Genomic DNA, 14,758 nt, shown 5'->3' on the forward strand with positions numbered 1-14,758 from the left:
CTCGAGATGATATTTTTGTAACATTTGGTATCTTAAAATAGACAGTTGTTACATTTATCGGAAATAAAAGTGGAGAGAATTGGAAAAGCAGAAACGCTTACAGGCTTAGCCAATAATTTTAACAAGGAATGTTCAATTATTATGTTTTCTCATTTATTAATTATCACTCAGAAATAATGCTATCATATGAAGTGCAGTTTTTCTTGTTTTCTGTTGTAAAATCAGTGTATAGACTAACTGACTTGTTTGTTAAACAATATAAATAAGTATAACAAAATAAACTTGTAACTATATTATTTACTTTGAAAGTCTAAGATTACAGTAAACAGATTATATTTTCACAATGATATATACAAGTAATAAGTACTTCTGGCAAAATTCAGAAAACTGAACAGAATAAAATTAAGAATAGTCTTGCAATTATTAACAATTAAATAATTATCAAAAAGAAATAAAATGACATAAGCTACAGCGTCTAGTGCCAATTTGCATATTTATTGTCAAAAAAATGAAATAATGAGCAGAAATTCTCAATCAAATCATTTATGTATATATAATTTATAACAAAATACAATTAAATTAGATGTCGTGTAAAATCGAAACTTTGTAGCACTATATGTTATTCTTTATCGATAAAAAAAAAATTCAATAATGTAAAATAATAAAACCAATATATTCTTGTTAATTTACATTGTACATTGATTGATGAGATATTTACAGAGATATCATGAAAAAATCGGTCCAGATTTTAAAAATGTACAGTAATCGAATCTACGATCCAATTACCGCTTGGAATGAAATGACTAACTGCAAATCTGGAATTTTTAAGAATAAACTCACTTGATCATATATTCACATATCTAATACATTCATTAAAATACTGATTTATAATAATCTCAAATACCTTAAAAAGTAAAGCTGATCTATGATGGTGTCTGTTTTATACAGCAGCCACAACCTGCAAACATTATTATGTACATGCACTGCGAGTCCCACGGGGACTATTAGCAATGGTCAACAAGGCACCAGCCGTTACTCGCCTTTATATAATATTTTATTTATATCGAGCGAGCCAATCTTGTCTGTACAGAAAAAATTATGGTGTTTAATAAAACAAAACACCAAAACGAGCATTTTTTATGGCTAAGTATGATAGATACATCTTTTAAAATTAAATTTGGATGCATAGATATTTCTCATTACAGAGATGATATTACATGGAATTCTGCAAAAAGAATCTAAATGATTTTTAAAAAAAACAAAAATGCATTTAAACTTTGAAAAAATGTACTTGGCTTAAATAATTTCAAAATTTTTTTTGTATGTGCTTCAGTGCATTGCCTTTAATTTTCAGCTGGGCTTTCGATATTGCATTTTTGCAATCATGAAAATAGCTGGAATGCTTTGGAATTCATTACATTTCCAGCTTTACAACCTCTGATGACTCAGTCACCTTACTTCAATTATGATATGTTTCCTATTTTGAATAAAAACAAAATTAGAGAGTTGAAATGAGTGAATTGTTAATGATGATGGTGATGTCTGTTCTTGCCATCATAATTATTTTCACAAGCTACCGATATTCTTAGTTGTCAAAACTCCTCCACGAAACTTGCCGGGAACAATCCGGTCTTTCCGGTACGCTGCAGTGTGCCTTTATACCATCCGTCTTCTCGCTTCTTGTGAACGTAAACTACGTCTCCTACTTTAAGCTCTAATTCGTATTCGCTATTTGGTGGATAAGGCACAATGCAGCGGAATCTGGGAAAAAATATAAATAACGACAATAAATATTTAAAAAATGTACTGATGTAGTGTCGTAAAAATTTTACTTTATTTAATAAAAATCAAAAAACATGTAAGCATACTTAATAATAATGTGATAATTATTATATTAACATAACTATTATGCTACATTTGAATCTATTACTAATCTGAACTGTCATTGTGTGACTCCATAACAAATTTTATATGCTAATCAAATTAAAGTTAGACTTCCTTATGATAAATTATTTATAATATGTAAATTTTTGATTATCAAATACAAAAGTACACATGTATTATAATTTTCCAAATTGCATGAATTTGAACTAAAGTTTATTTTTAATATTTACTTCATTCAACATATATATGAACTTTTTTAAAGGTATAGTGTAACACTGATAAAATATTTTTTGAGACAATGAATTTCTTGTCATAGTTCTACAGCTTGCTTTTGATGTAATATCTATGGTTTGATAAGAAAACTACAAGTTCAGCTTTCGAATTGAAATAGTTATTGATTAAACATCAATCTTCTCCAAATGTTTTATCAACATTAAAGACTCCTTCATTCAACATGCAATATCTTTAAAGAAGTCAAACTGCAATTATTACCAAGTTTGACAAATATAAATTATACTATAACTAGAATACATTCAATCTGACACTAAAATATGCAGGACCTGTTGCTTATGTACAAAATGCTACATTTAGTTTTAAAATCAGTTTAGGAAATTTCCTTATGATTGTGTTTTATAAAATCCTAAATGAATAATTCTTGTAAGAATTTTAACTATTCAAACTATTCTAATTTCACCATTATTTGCAACAGTTTCTTAATTCTAAGATATCCCATATTTTTGGTTGTAAAAGGTTATTTCTATCAATGATTAACATATAAAAACTGCAATCGAGTGATATATTTACCTTTCCCTAACTAATGGTAAAGGTTGTCGCAATCTAGAAGATTTCGAAATTTCGGACGCATTATCCACTTTCTTTTGATTAGTTGATGGACCTATGAGAGCTTCACTGGGACATGATCCTGACCTAAAATTTGTATAAAAATGTGGGTATTTTAATTAATTTAATAATTTATATAATAATAGAATATGAGAAATAATATAGAAACAAAAAAGTAATGTTCATTTGTCTACTTGGACCTTGTTTATACATAGGACTTATTATACCGGTTTAGTTTTCTGATTAGTAAAGAGAGGAAGTGAAAACAAAACACAGTAAGACCTCGATTAACACTGATTCGATATAACATGGTCTGCTTGAAGCCTAAAAAAATGCTCCAAATTTATGCTGATTCAAATTATCGCAGCATTTCATTGATTCATATATAATACGATTATTTACGAACACAAACTAATCAGAAAAAGATAATTTAAGGGAAGTACAGTGCTATGACAAATTGCTATGTTTGTTTTGTGCAATTTTGGACAAAATATTACATCATGGATGCCATAGGAAATATAATATTTCCTATAACTTTTTCCACACACTGTTCATGCATTTATCAGTTAATTATAGGAAATATTAATAATACTAAGTATTAATAAACAGTAGTAATTTATTACAGCAGACTTTGTATTTGGTTTTTTGCAATATTCTAAAATAAACGTAAAATTAAATCATAATTAAATTCAAATTTTGTCTGTTTTAATCAGCAACCACTTACCTGACGTGAATGGCAGTTAACGAATCATTTGTGGCTATGCTATCAACAAATGATGGATTGTCACAAGAATAATTTGATGGTGGAGGTGATTTAGATTTCCGTTTGCTTGTAAGACGCTTCATTAAGCTAACCTTTTCTTTCTCTTTTCTTTCTTTGTGCTAAATCAATGATTATATTTAATAAGTTGATTTATCATAATTATCAACAAGTTTAAACTTAAATTTGACTTACTTTCTCATTTTTAAACTGTATTCCAGAACCAGAAGGTGTAACAGAAATGGATGAAGTAGTGTTTCCGACAGATACATTGGGAGGAGTTAGTGCTATGGTAGTAGACAATATAGAACCACTTCTTAAGGAAGGACCCCCATGCCAAGATTGAGTAATATTACTATTATTGCTTATTGATGTCATTGATTGAGTTGTAACTTTTAAATTACTTCCCGGAGCTGGATATGATGCTGCCATTGTAGGAAGAACAGACGACTGTAGTTCTCCTTCTGAAGTAAGCGATACATTTATGTTTTGCCAGTTAGTAGACCAATTTCCATCAGAGACTAGTCTTCCTTGAGAACAAACATTTGAATTCAATTTTGGAGATGCCTGAAAAAAATAAAATAACTCATAAAATATATTTATAAACTTTCGCAATAAAAATCTAAACAATGATACCAAAGTAAAACTTAAATGAGTGCATGAATAATAAATATATTGAGCCAAACAGAAAGTCTGTAGCATTTTTGGGAATAAAACTCAATATTGAAATATAATGGGAAGTTCAGGCAGGAAAATAGGAAGTGATATTGAGAACAGAAGCAATTTTCATGCAATGCTGCCCAGTATTTCCAGATTAGGAATTTTTTTACTAACTGACAGAAAATTGGAGGAATTTTTGGAATGAAATTTTTTTTTTCACTTTGATCTTTTTCTCAGTAGACCAAAACACAAAAATTTTGACATGACAGAACATTTGATCACAATGCTTAACCAGTATTTCATATGTATTAATCAGAATTATTCATTAAAAAATTATTAAAAATATTCCTATTTCTAAACGACAGCTTAACATGCTACTTTTGTTTTCCATACAAACTGGTTGTGGTAAATAATTTGAAATGGTTAAAAAATACCAACCATTTTTTCAGTTTTACAATGTGACTTCTGTATACATATCAAATATTTTTTTATGGAAGTTGTAACATTATTACCTTTCATAAGTGCATACCTTTTTGTATTTTTATACGTTCTCCAGGATAAAGACATATATAATCTATTATACATTTCTATTATACGTCTCTTTATCCTGGAGAACATATAAAAATATAAAAAAAATCAAAAAATAAATATTGTGTCACATGTTATGTTTGATACATTTGATGTCTACATTTCTTCAGAGACATGTCAAACAGACTTAAAATTGTAAATTATCTTTTAATGATCTTGACTTCTGTTATTTATGTAAATATAGTGAAACCTTAATTTAATGGACTAATTAGAACAGGGTCTGTCCATTAAATCCAAACATTCATTACATAATAAAGTAGGTTTCTGAAATGTTTTATTGTACTTCCTAGAGTTAATAGACAACAAGTGAAAATGGCAACACTAACAGTAAAGATGTTTTGTGTTCTGCAGTTTACAAAGTTGGAATCACTTCAACATTGTGCAACATAAGTAATCTGCATTAGCTGCAACAATGGATATGCTGTAGCGAGAATAGGAAGAATTTGAGTTCAGTTGAATGTATGTCATATGATACGAGGTGCACACATTGAGAGATTGTAATGGACAAATGTGAAACTCGCACTTTACAACAGAAAACTGTCCATTACAATATTCTCAGATAATTATTGACATAATTGCTACCATTTTAAATTATTGTATTCATTTTGGAAGAGACTATTTATCTAGTTAATACTGAAAAAGTCGAGAGTTAAACTAATTTTTCATACAAGTTTAGTTCACTTACTTGTGATCGCTGATTTATTGGAGAAGAAGTATTTGAAAGAGGTTGAGATCTAGATGGCTTCTGAGAAGTTGATGATATGGGAACAGATAAACCAGACCAATCAAAAGTACCCACTAAAGCTGCACTCCACCCATCCTGTGTATTTACAGACTTAGTATGAGCATAAATAGAAGGAGAACTGTTTAGCTGATGACTCGAGATACAGGTGCTCACATTATTAATTCCTACAATTTGTTTAAGTCCTGTTTGCAGTTGAACTGTATTAACTCCAGAAGATGGTTTTGGATGGGATGGTGTCGACACCATTATCTGTTGTGGCGGTCCAAGATTTGCAGGCTTAGAAATTGTGGATCGAACACCACTAACAGAAGTAACTTGATACTGAGGTTGAAGTACTGGCGATCTAACGTATAAAAGAAATTCTAAGTTGCTATTGTTTTGTTTTAATTAGAATAGATACATAATTAAATAATATATGCAAATTTTATACATACTTTGTTACATGTACATAATTTCCAGGAAAGACACCACTACATTTTGTACGCAGTGAGGTTCCTTTAAACCAGCCATCTTGACATTTTTCACTGACAGTGTACAAATCTCCTTTCTTCAATTCTAATTCATCTTCTTTCTGTGGCCTATAATTATAAAGAGCTGTGTAGCTGTAAAGAACAATAAATGTTAATCTTATATATAAAATAAATAATTTTTTAAAAGCTAATATTGTACATTATTTACATAACTATTTTTTTTCATAACAAAATTTTTCTAATCAGAATAAAATGTAATAATAAATTTTGATAGAAATTAGAGATAGAGTTGAATGATATTCTTTGTGCTAAAGTTTGCAAGTTAAATTAATTTAAAATATTTTGTAGTATAGAAAAATAATGTTTTGTATATATTATTTCAAAATTAACATTCAGAAGAAGTATATAGCCCACTAATGAATCAATTCCCAACATTAAAGCAATTGTAAACTATCAGGTTGTTTGTAATTTTAATGTGTATCATTAAAAGTTTTTTGGCTAGCATATATATTATTATAAACTAAACATAAAATAATATAAACATATCTATAAGATAACAGGAGTTGAGTGTTTATAATAATAATAACATATATGTATGTATGTATGTATATATATATATATAATTATGTTACTGTGAAAGACCAATATCTGGCAAATGTCGAGATTCTCCGGTGAATGTCAGCATTCACACAGTTGTTTCGTGTGCGTACGAAATATTTGTTAAATACCATTATTTCTCACTTACACCAGCAAATGTTGGCATTCAGCATGCACTGATGGTGAATATTGAATAAAAATATTTTTCTTGCATTAAGTCAAAAAATGCAACTTTTTAATATATATATCAAAATAGGAGAAAGCTTAAGTAACAGAACACACAAATAAACTGTTGAACCTAAGACAAACAGTATATTCTTAATCAGAAAAGAAAAATAATACCAATAATAATCACTTATTGTATGACGTTAAACTTACACATAAATTCTTATTTATTGCAACAACTTAAACTGTTATGACACTTTGAATTGTACAAGACTTCCTTGCTTTTACAACTGCATTTAGTTGTGGAACACTTCTTTTTGCAATTACAGTGTGTATAGCCTTGTCTTCCACTTCTCAAATTAATTGCAGCTGCTTCTCTCGGGGAGAAATCTTACCTAACTTACCGTAGCCTAACGTAACCTAAACCTAACCTAACATTGCACGCACCAACAAACCTTGCATAAGACTGACAAACAACAGTGTTCGAGAGTATAACAAATAGATGTGGCTTTTCGTTTCGACCTCCACCAAAGCTTATCTGTGCCTGTCGACATACACTGGCGATTGTTCGAATGTATAATAATATAACCAAATATTCGGTCTTTCACAGACGTATTTTGTATGTGTCAACATTCTCTAATTTCGGTCTTTCACGGTGCCATATATATATATATATATATATATGATAGCTAAAAATCTAGCAACACAGAGATTAAAACTGCAAAGCAACCTGATAATTTATAATTTATAGTTGCTTTGATGTATATCAACCATAACTGGAAATTATCTTTAAGCTATTATTAGAAATAATTAGGAGAATTTGAAGCTCCTAAATATTTTATTTCTGATTTATTTTACCAAGTTCATAATAATTTTAGCTAAACAGACCTAAAAATCTGTTAAAATAAGAAATCTCTTTTATTATTGTGTGGGACCACCTAAGTAAGATCACATTCTTTTTCCTTCTTGGAAAGAACAACATTTAAAATCTCAGTATTGACTCTCCAATTTGCGACCTCTTTTTGAATTAGCTGGCAAATTAAATTCAAATTTTCTTTTGAGGATCTATACAAAAAATTCAAAGGCTAGTAGGTTTAAATCTCAATTGGAGTAATGAGTTATTCAGCTGATCTCTACCAGCCAACTCTGACTTCAATACTAAAGTTACCCAAGTTAATCGATTCAAGCTAAACCAGAAAAGCAATCATCAAAACTAATGGAATAAATTCCTTATTGGAAATGCAAAGATCTAGCTAGCCCTTATAACTCTTAGTTGTTGAGAAGAAATAAACTCATGGATATATAATGCAAAATATAGGCCAACATACATACCTACATTCATACAGAGTTTTATTCCTTTTTTTGATGTTTTTGGAATCAAGACTTTAAAACATTTAAAAATAAAAAAAATTTAGAGGATCAAAATTTTACCAATTACAATACTTTTCCTGTTTCTTTAACAGCTGGGAAAGTAATAAATCAAAGCAGTGTACAACAATGTGATCTGGTACAAAACATATATCAATGTCTGCAATGATCACATTGAACATAACTTATCAAATTTTTGCAAAAAAACAAAAAATATCCAGTAATCCAGCATCATTATGGACCAGTAATGAACTTCTACTGTAATTTGACAACTATAAAAATTAAATTTATAATTCTAAATTTTAATTTTGATATCCTCATTCATTCAGATCTCTCAGATGCACCAATAAATGAAAATATCATTACAAGTTAAAATTATTGTCTTTTTTTTAATAAGTCCTTTAAAAGTTGATAAAAAAATTTTATAATACTTTTCTCCCTATAAAAATCAGGCATCTTTTATATGTAGTTTTACTATATTAATTTCACATATTTACCTTTCAATCAATAATTAGGGTCAAGTTATAAACTCCGTAACGTAACCGTATAGCATGGTTATAAACTCCGTATCATATCCGTATGGCCATACTGCATTCCGTAAGAAAAGTTTGGATCGATCAAACTTTTACAGTAGGGATACGGAGAATTGACCAACTGTGCATGCACTAAGTTGCCATCAGTCGATATACAATTGGAAATAGTGCCGGAAGCAACCGACACTTTGACAAATTGGTTGAAACGTAACTTTTGACCGACAATGCTGCTTCTGAATAATATAAAATTTTAAGATAAGAATTACTTTGGTCATAAAAAATAGAAAAAAAAAAAACAAAATGAGTAAATAATTATAGTGTTAGATCTGGCAATAACTACCAATGATTTTGCTCATAATGGACTGCTTCGTAAACCGTAAAAAAGTTTGTTACAGAAAAGGCTTTACGGTAGTTTATAACTATTGCTATAGATATCCAGTGTAGCAAACATTTATGAATATGGATACGGTTATGTTATGGAGTTCAACCCTTATTATCTGTACAATGCACCCCTGCAAGAAAAGTGACACAAGTCAAAATTTTTCAAATTTTATCTTATTTGCTAACCATATTCTAAATATGTCAGTCTTCAATCAAGAGAAGCGACACAATTTGGATTCAAATACTTTTTGCACAAGTCTGCTAGTGTTGTTATGGACAACTGAAATAATTTTCAATAACGAATTAAGAACAGTGTCACATGTTGTTGAAATAAAAGTCTAATAAAATACAAAACAATAAATTATTCCATTATCTTTGAATGCCATAAATCAAAAAATGAATAGATTGAAAATTTCATTAGAGTTATTTTTTCTTTTTCAAGGTCATAACAAGAATCAGTATTTATATTGCTTTTGGAGAACTTGAAATGAGCAATTTGTGACTGGCTGTAACTTAAAGTATATTTAGTACTACTGTAAATAGTTAATTTTTTAAAATGTGCAATTCTCTTTCCTTTCTCCTAAAGAATTTTATATTTTTGACTTTTGTCACTTTTCTGCAGGGTGCAGCATGTTATTCTTGAGTTTTTACACTTTTAAATTCTAACTTTCAATCATGTATAATGTGATAACCCTATTAACATCTATTACTGATTGTCATATATGAATATTTTTACATCAATATTATTTTTATCACTTTCTTATGAAAACTATTTTATTTTGTACCATAAAAGCAATTTTTTTAAATTTGAATACCATTTTTAAAACTGTTATTGCTATTAATTATTTCTATAAGTTTCAAAATTTGGTAATTATACTTGTATTTATATTTATCATGTAATAAGCATTGTTTTGTTCTTTTAAATTTATAAATAATTAGAAATTTAAATAATTTATTCATAGTCTGTGTAAAATTTTTTATATACTCTTTAAATTTCATTTAAATCAGAGTAATTTTTTGTATAACAAATTTTGTTTCAAAAGAGAATGAAGTCTGTAATAAATACTTTAGTCTATATCACTACATCATTTATTGCATTCACAATAAAAATTTATTTTATTTCTAATTTTAAAAATTACCCAACTTTTTCCTCTATAATGTTTCCTAAATATTAAATCTTTTTTTTTTCAATAACACATTTTGCTTCTAAATATAACAAATTCTTGTAATTTATTGACAACTGTACTTGATATAATATTTTATAAAACGGACTAAACTTAATTACATTAATTAAAAGTTCTAGGCTCTTGTTAAACTAAAATGTTAAAATTCTGATAATTATAAAAAAAAAAAATTTAAGTTTTTATTCTACTGCTATGGTTGCATAGATGTTCTAATTCACAACTTAAATTACATCTAAAAAGGAATTCTAAAATTGCTTTAAAACTTTGAATTCTTGATTCTATCAATTCATTTCAATTAAATTTCAAATGACTATTCTTAAAAAGTTAATCCAAGTTAGTTATAGTAATGAAGATTCTTCAATTATTGTACATAGTTTCTATTAAATCCTGTTTAATCTTTTATAAAAACTCAAGACAATTTTTTCTATGATTATTATCGGAGTGAATTACAACTTTTTTAAAATTGTAACGTAAATACTAAAAAGATATTTCAATAAGTATTTTCTATCATTATAAATTGAACATTTCATTATTTAAAAATTTCAAATATGTAAGTTTTACATAACTTACAAAACTGGAATTGCAGCATGACTAGTAGTTTGTGTTACACTATTGCTAGCAACAGTCGTGCACTGTTCCACATTATTTCCTTGTAGAGTGTCTTTCTCTTTTCTACTGCTGTGACGGCGTACTATTTGTGTTCCACTTGATTCGCCTCTCTATAGTAAATAAAAATAGTTGGTGAGTAGACACTTATCAAGTATTGATATAATTAACTTAACTGTTTGGTAACACACCTTTTTATTTACTTTTTTATAGTTAATTTTTAAAATGTAATCTTTTCCTATGACTGTATTTTTTTCTTTTTATAATGAAGTTTAAAATTTATAATTAAAATAATAAAAAAAATTAAATTTATATCAAAATAATGATCCTTATTAAAGTATTTTCTTTATTAATACTTACTTGAGTAGGAGAGGGAGTAGTTGAATTTCCTGTGGAACAAGGTGTCTGGTTTGATAACAATGAAGAAAGAGATACAGGTGGAGTATTGACATCTACACCACTGAGAATTTCCATAGAATGGCGATGAACTCCAGGCATTTGTGGAGATCTCTGAGGAACCGAAAGTGCACTGAATGAATGTCTCTTTTCTCTACATTGTTTAGTTTGTTGGAGTGTATCTCTTACAAATGTATGGCATACAGAAGATACTGCATGACTGGTTACTGTAGATTGTGGACTTGATATCACTGCAGTCACTTGAGTTGTAATTGGAACGGCAGAAGGAAATGATGATGACGACGATGACGACGAAGATGACGATGACGATGGACTTGGACTGGTTGATGAAGAGGCTGGAGACGGACTAGTTGTAGTACTTGATAAAGAATCATTTGAAATCGGAACAGTTATTGAACCTATAAATTTAAATAATATAAAATTAAGGCCATATTAAAACTAGTGTAAGTCAATCACTACTAGTAAGTCAATCAATGCCTTATGTTATTGGGCTTGATATCTAACCCAATAACGTAAGGCATTGGCTGGCTTATAGTTTATAATGTAATGTTGTTGTTTGGCCATATTAAAAATTGAAATTAACTGAATTAAGAAAACAAATCAGAATAAACAGTCTTTATTTTTTCACTATTTATTCTGATTTGTTATCTTAATTTGCAGAACCAGTCCTAGTAAACAATTAAATTATAAAAAAAAATGTTTCCAAGGGTCTAAAAATAAAATAATATTGACTTTAAAGAAATTGTTTGTCATCAGATACACTTCAAATAAAGTCTCAAAAGTATTTATAAAATAAATATTAGATATTTTTACAATTTGTATGTAAGCAAGTAATGAATTGAATTTACAGTTGATTTATTGAACAATTTAAATTTCTCATTTAGAATATTTTACAAATACCAAACTTTTTCCAAAGGATAAAGGATAATTCAATAAAGAGGTATTGTATTTACACAAAACTGAATTTATAAACTATATATTAAAAAATAATATTTTAAACATGTATTTTTCAATAATAATGATATTAATATTAATTAACTTTTCTTTAAAAATAAATGTATTAAATGTATTCTTGATTTATAATTATTTAAATACATTTTTGAAGTTAATTTATATTATTTCATTTTACTATTAAATTTATTTTATTATTATTAAAAATAAAAATCCAGTGTTATTGTAAACATTTGCTTTATGCAGTTTTTCTTATTTTAAAGATCTTATTGGATTAAGCATGTATATCAGTTCCAATAGATAATGCAATGAAAATGGGCTGAAAAGTAGGTATAAGTGATTGATTAATTTGGACCCGAATCCTGAAATTTATGAAAAATTTAGTCCAATATTGGGCATTAATCAATCATTTACTGATACCTACTTCTGGGCCAATTTTCATCTTATCATCTGTCTGAGGCCTGTTCATAATGCTTACTTATCCTGCTGTGGCCTTTCTTTATACCATTGATAACCTAGAGGCTCTCTATTAAAACTCAGATTATTTCTATATTTTGTTAATGTAAAAAATATTTAAAGTGAGGTTTGTTTTAAGAACTTTATTAATATTGAAGTAGGAAAATATACATATATTAATTCCAAAATCAACACATTACATACAAATAACAAATAGAAAACAGCTTATGCAGAAAAACTACAAATGTGTTGTTATTAATTATCAATATCTTTAAATGGTAATTAAATTTAAAAATTTTCTTGCTGTGTTAAAGATATTTAAAAGTTATTTTAAGTGATTGACAGATCTAATACTGTATACTACTATGTAGAATTCTAGGTTGTTCTAGATATTATTACTACTATTATTATTCTTACCAGTTGTGGTTGGCTGAATAATTTGTGAATCTGTAGTTGGAGTTGGAGGAGCCACTTTAGAAGGTCCACCTTGAACACTTAAAAAAAATGTTTATAATAAGTAACCTTTTACAAACTTTTTAATTTATAAAAATATTTTTATATTTATTTATAAATGTATAAAATTGGAATATTTGAGAGAGAGAGAGAGAGTTTATTATCTATTTATAAAAATGAGTAAAAAAACTAATGTAAATTTGGGTTAATTAAATTAAGAGGAAAAATATATTTTCTTGAGACAAATAATATGTTATGAAGAATATGGTATCAATAAATGTATAGAGAATAAAATTTCTATCAGTCTATGATATATTACAGTCCTTCCAACAATAATAGAACATACAGTTTTTTGCCTAGAAACTCTCTATTATTTTCATGTTAACTTTAATGAAATCTTCTAGTACATTTTATAGTAAGACATCAACAATTATAGCATAAGTTTGGAGAAAAATGATTAATAAACAAAAGAGATAGATACTATTAGCAAAAATAGAATGACAAACATTAAGAGAACATCTTGACTTATGATATATTTAAATTTATAGTAGTAGCTGATTTTTCTACCACCTTTGAAAACGAACTGAAAAATACCATTAGACTGAATTAATCAAAAATTGCAGTCATTCTTATGGAATATTTTCCCATGTTTCCATGAGAGCAGCCTTTAGTTCAGTGACAGTCCTTTATTGCTTTCCACTGCTATACATTTGGAAAACTAAGTCATCCCAAAGATTTTCAATTGAATTTAAATCTACACTGAGGGGTGGCCAATCCAAAAATCAAATGTTCTTGCTCTGAAAAAGAATAATGTTGATTTTAACACATGAAAGCTTACATTATCCTGCATGAATTCAAAGTCCTCCCCAGCAATTTTCTGTCCATAAGTTTGGAGCTGCCTCCAGACAAGCTCCAGATAAGTTTGAGAGTTGTTTCAATCTTCAATAAATACTAGATCTGTCTTTCCATTCCATCCAATCTCTGCCCAAGTCATGAGTGTACCACCCCCAGCTACTCTCTATGAATATTGCTTTTGATCTATTCTTTTGTCTGCCCAATAATACTTAAAACTATCAGGTCCGTCGAGATTCCACTTTTTCTAATTTGAGAAAATCACTTTCTACCATCCTTCCCATCTTTCAAACTTGTTTCTGACAAACTGTAATTGAAGTTGTTTTTGTTTCTCCTTGGGCTGGTTGCCTGTCTTCATTTTGATGAAAGAAACATTGTCTGTTGATCTCAAAACATTGTGCATTGTTCATTTACTGCAGCTCAGCTTCAATTCATTTTTGATTTTTTGAACAAATGTGTTTCTTTGCAGTGCACATTGAACAACTGCACATAATTCTCCAGGTGTTGTTGAACTCTTGAGCTCACTGTTTCGTTTTCCTGTTTGTTGCTCTTATTATTGAGATACTTTGAGACTGCTAAAAGAAGTCTTCCCAATTTTTAGCAATCCAAGTTCTTTTCTCCCTTCCTGGTAAAACACATCAATTTTAATCTTCTCCTCTACAGTTAGGTCCTTCCCACATCCAATTTTTAATAGTAAGGTACTATGCAATTTACTAAACCTTTCTTTTCACTTGTTAATTGTATTTTTATGCAAGTTTTATGGAGTCCAATCATTACATGTTCTATTAATGTTACATATTATTATCACAAATAGGATGTCCAACTCTTTTGTTTATTAATCATTTTTC

General features: G+C 28.2%; 1 protein-coding gene and 1 long non-coding RNA gene across 6 annotated transcripts in view; one reads left to right on the top strand and one right to left on the bottom strand.

Moving 5' to 3' along the window:
• The window catches only part of LOC136968212 (uncharacterized), a 208,931-nt gene that overhangs the window by 108,370 nt on the left and 85,803 nt on the right, over positions 1-14,758 (top strand). The window lies entirely within an intron of this gene.
• The window catches only part of POSH (Plenty of SH3s), a 57,192-nt gene continuing 43,752 nt past the window's right edge, over positions 1,319-14,758 (bottom strand). For 3 of the 5 annotated variants that reach the window (XM_067262186.1, XM_067262184.1, XM_067262185.1), the window contains exons 8-16: positions 13,023-13,099; positions 11,142-11,596; positions 10,746-10,894; positions 5,912-6,079; positions 5,418-5,820; positions 3,680-4,051; positions 3,449-3,606; positions 2,689-2,811; positions 1,319-1,761 (exon numbers count right to left, since the gene is read on the bottom strand). In XM_067262186.1, the coding sequence (XP_067118287.1) occupies positions 1,593-1,761; positions 2,689-2,811; positions 3,449-3,606; positions 3,680-4,051; positions 5,418-5,820; positions 5,912-6,079; positions 10,746-10,894; positions 11,142-11,596; positions 13,023-13,099 (2,074 nt within the window). In that variant the 3' untranslated portion in view covers positions 1,319-1,592. The remainder of the gene's footprint in view (positions 1,762-2,688; positions 2,812-3,448; positions 3,607-3,679; positions 4,052-5,417; positions 5,821-5,911; positions 6,080-10,745; positions 10,895-11,141; positions 11,597-13,022; positions 13,100-14,758) is intronic. The other 2 variants (XM_067262188.1, XM_067262187.1) reach the window with 2 other exon arrangements.

Source organism: Centruroides vittatus, unplaced genomic scaffold (assembly GCF_030686945.1).
Source record: "Centruroides vittatus isolate TY-2023 unplaced genomic scaffold, ASM3068694v2 contig_1416, whole genome shotgun sequence".
Lineage (NCBI taxonomy): Eukaryota > Metazoa > Arthropoda > Arachnida > Scorpiones > Buthidae > Centruroides > Centruroides vittatus.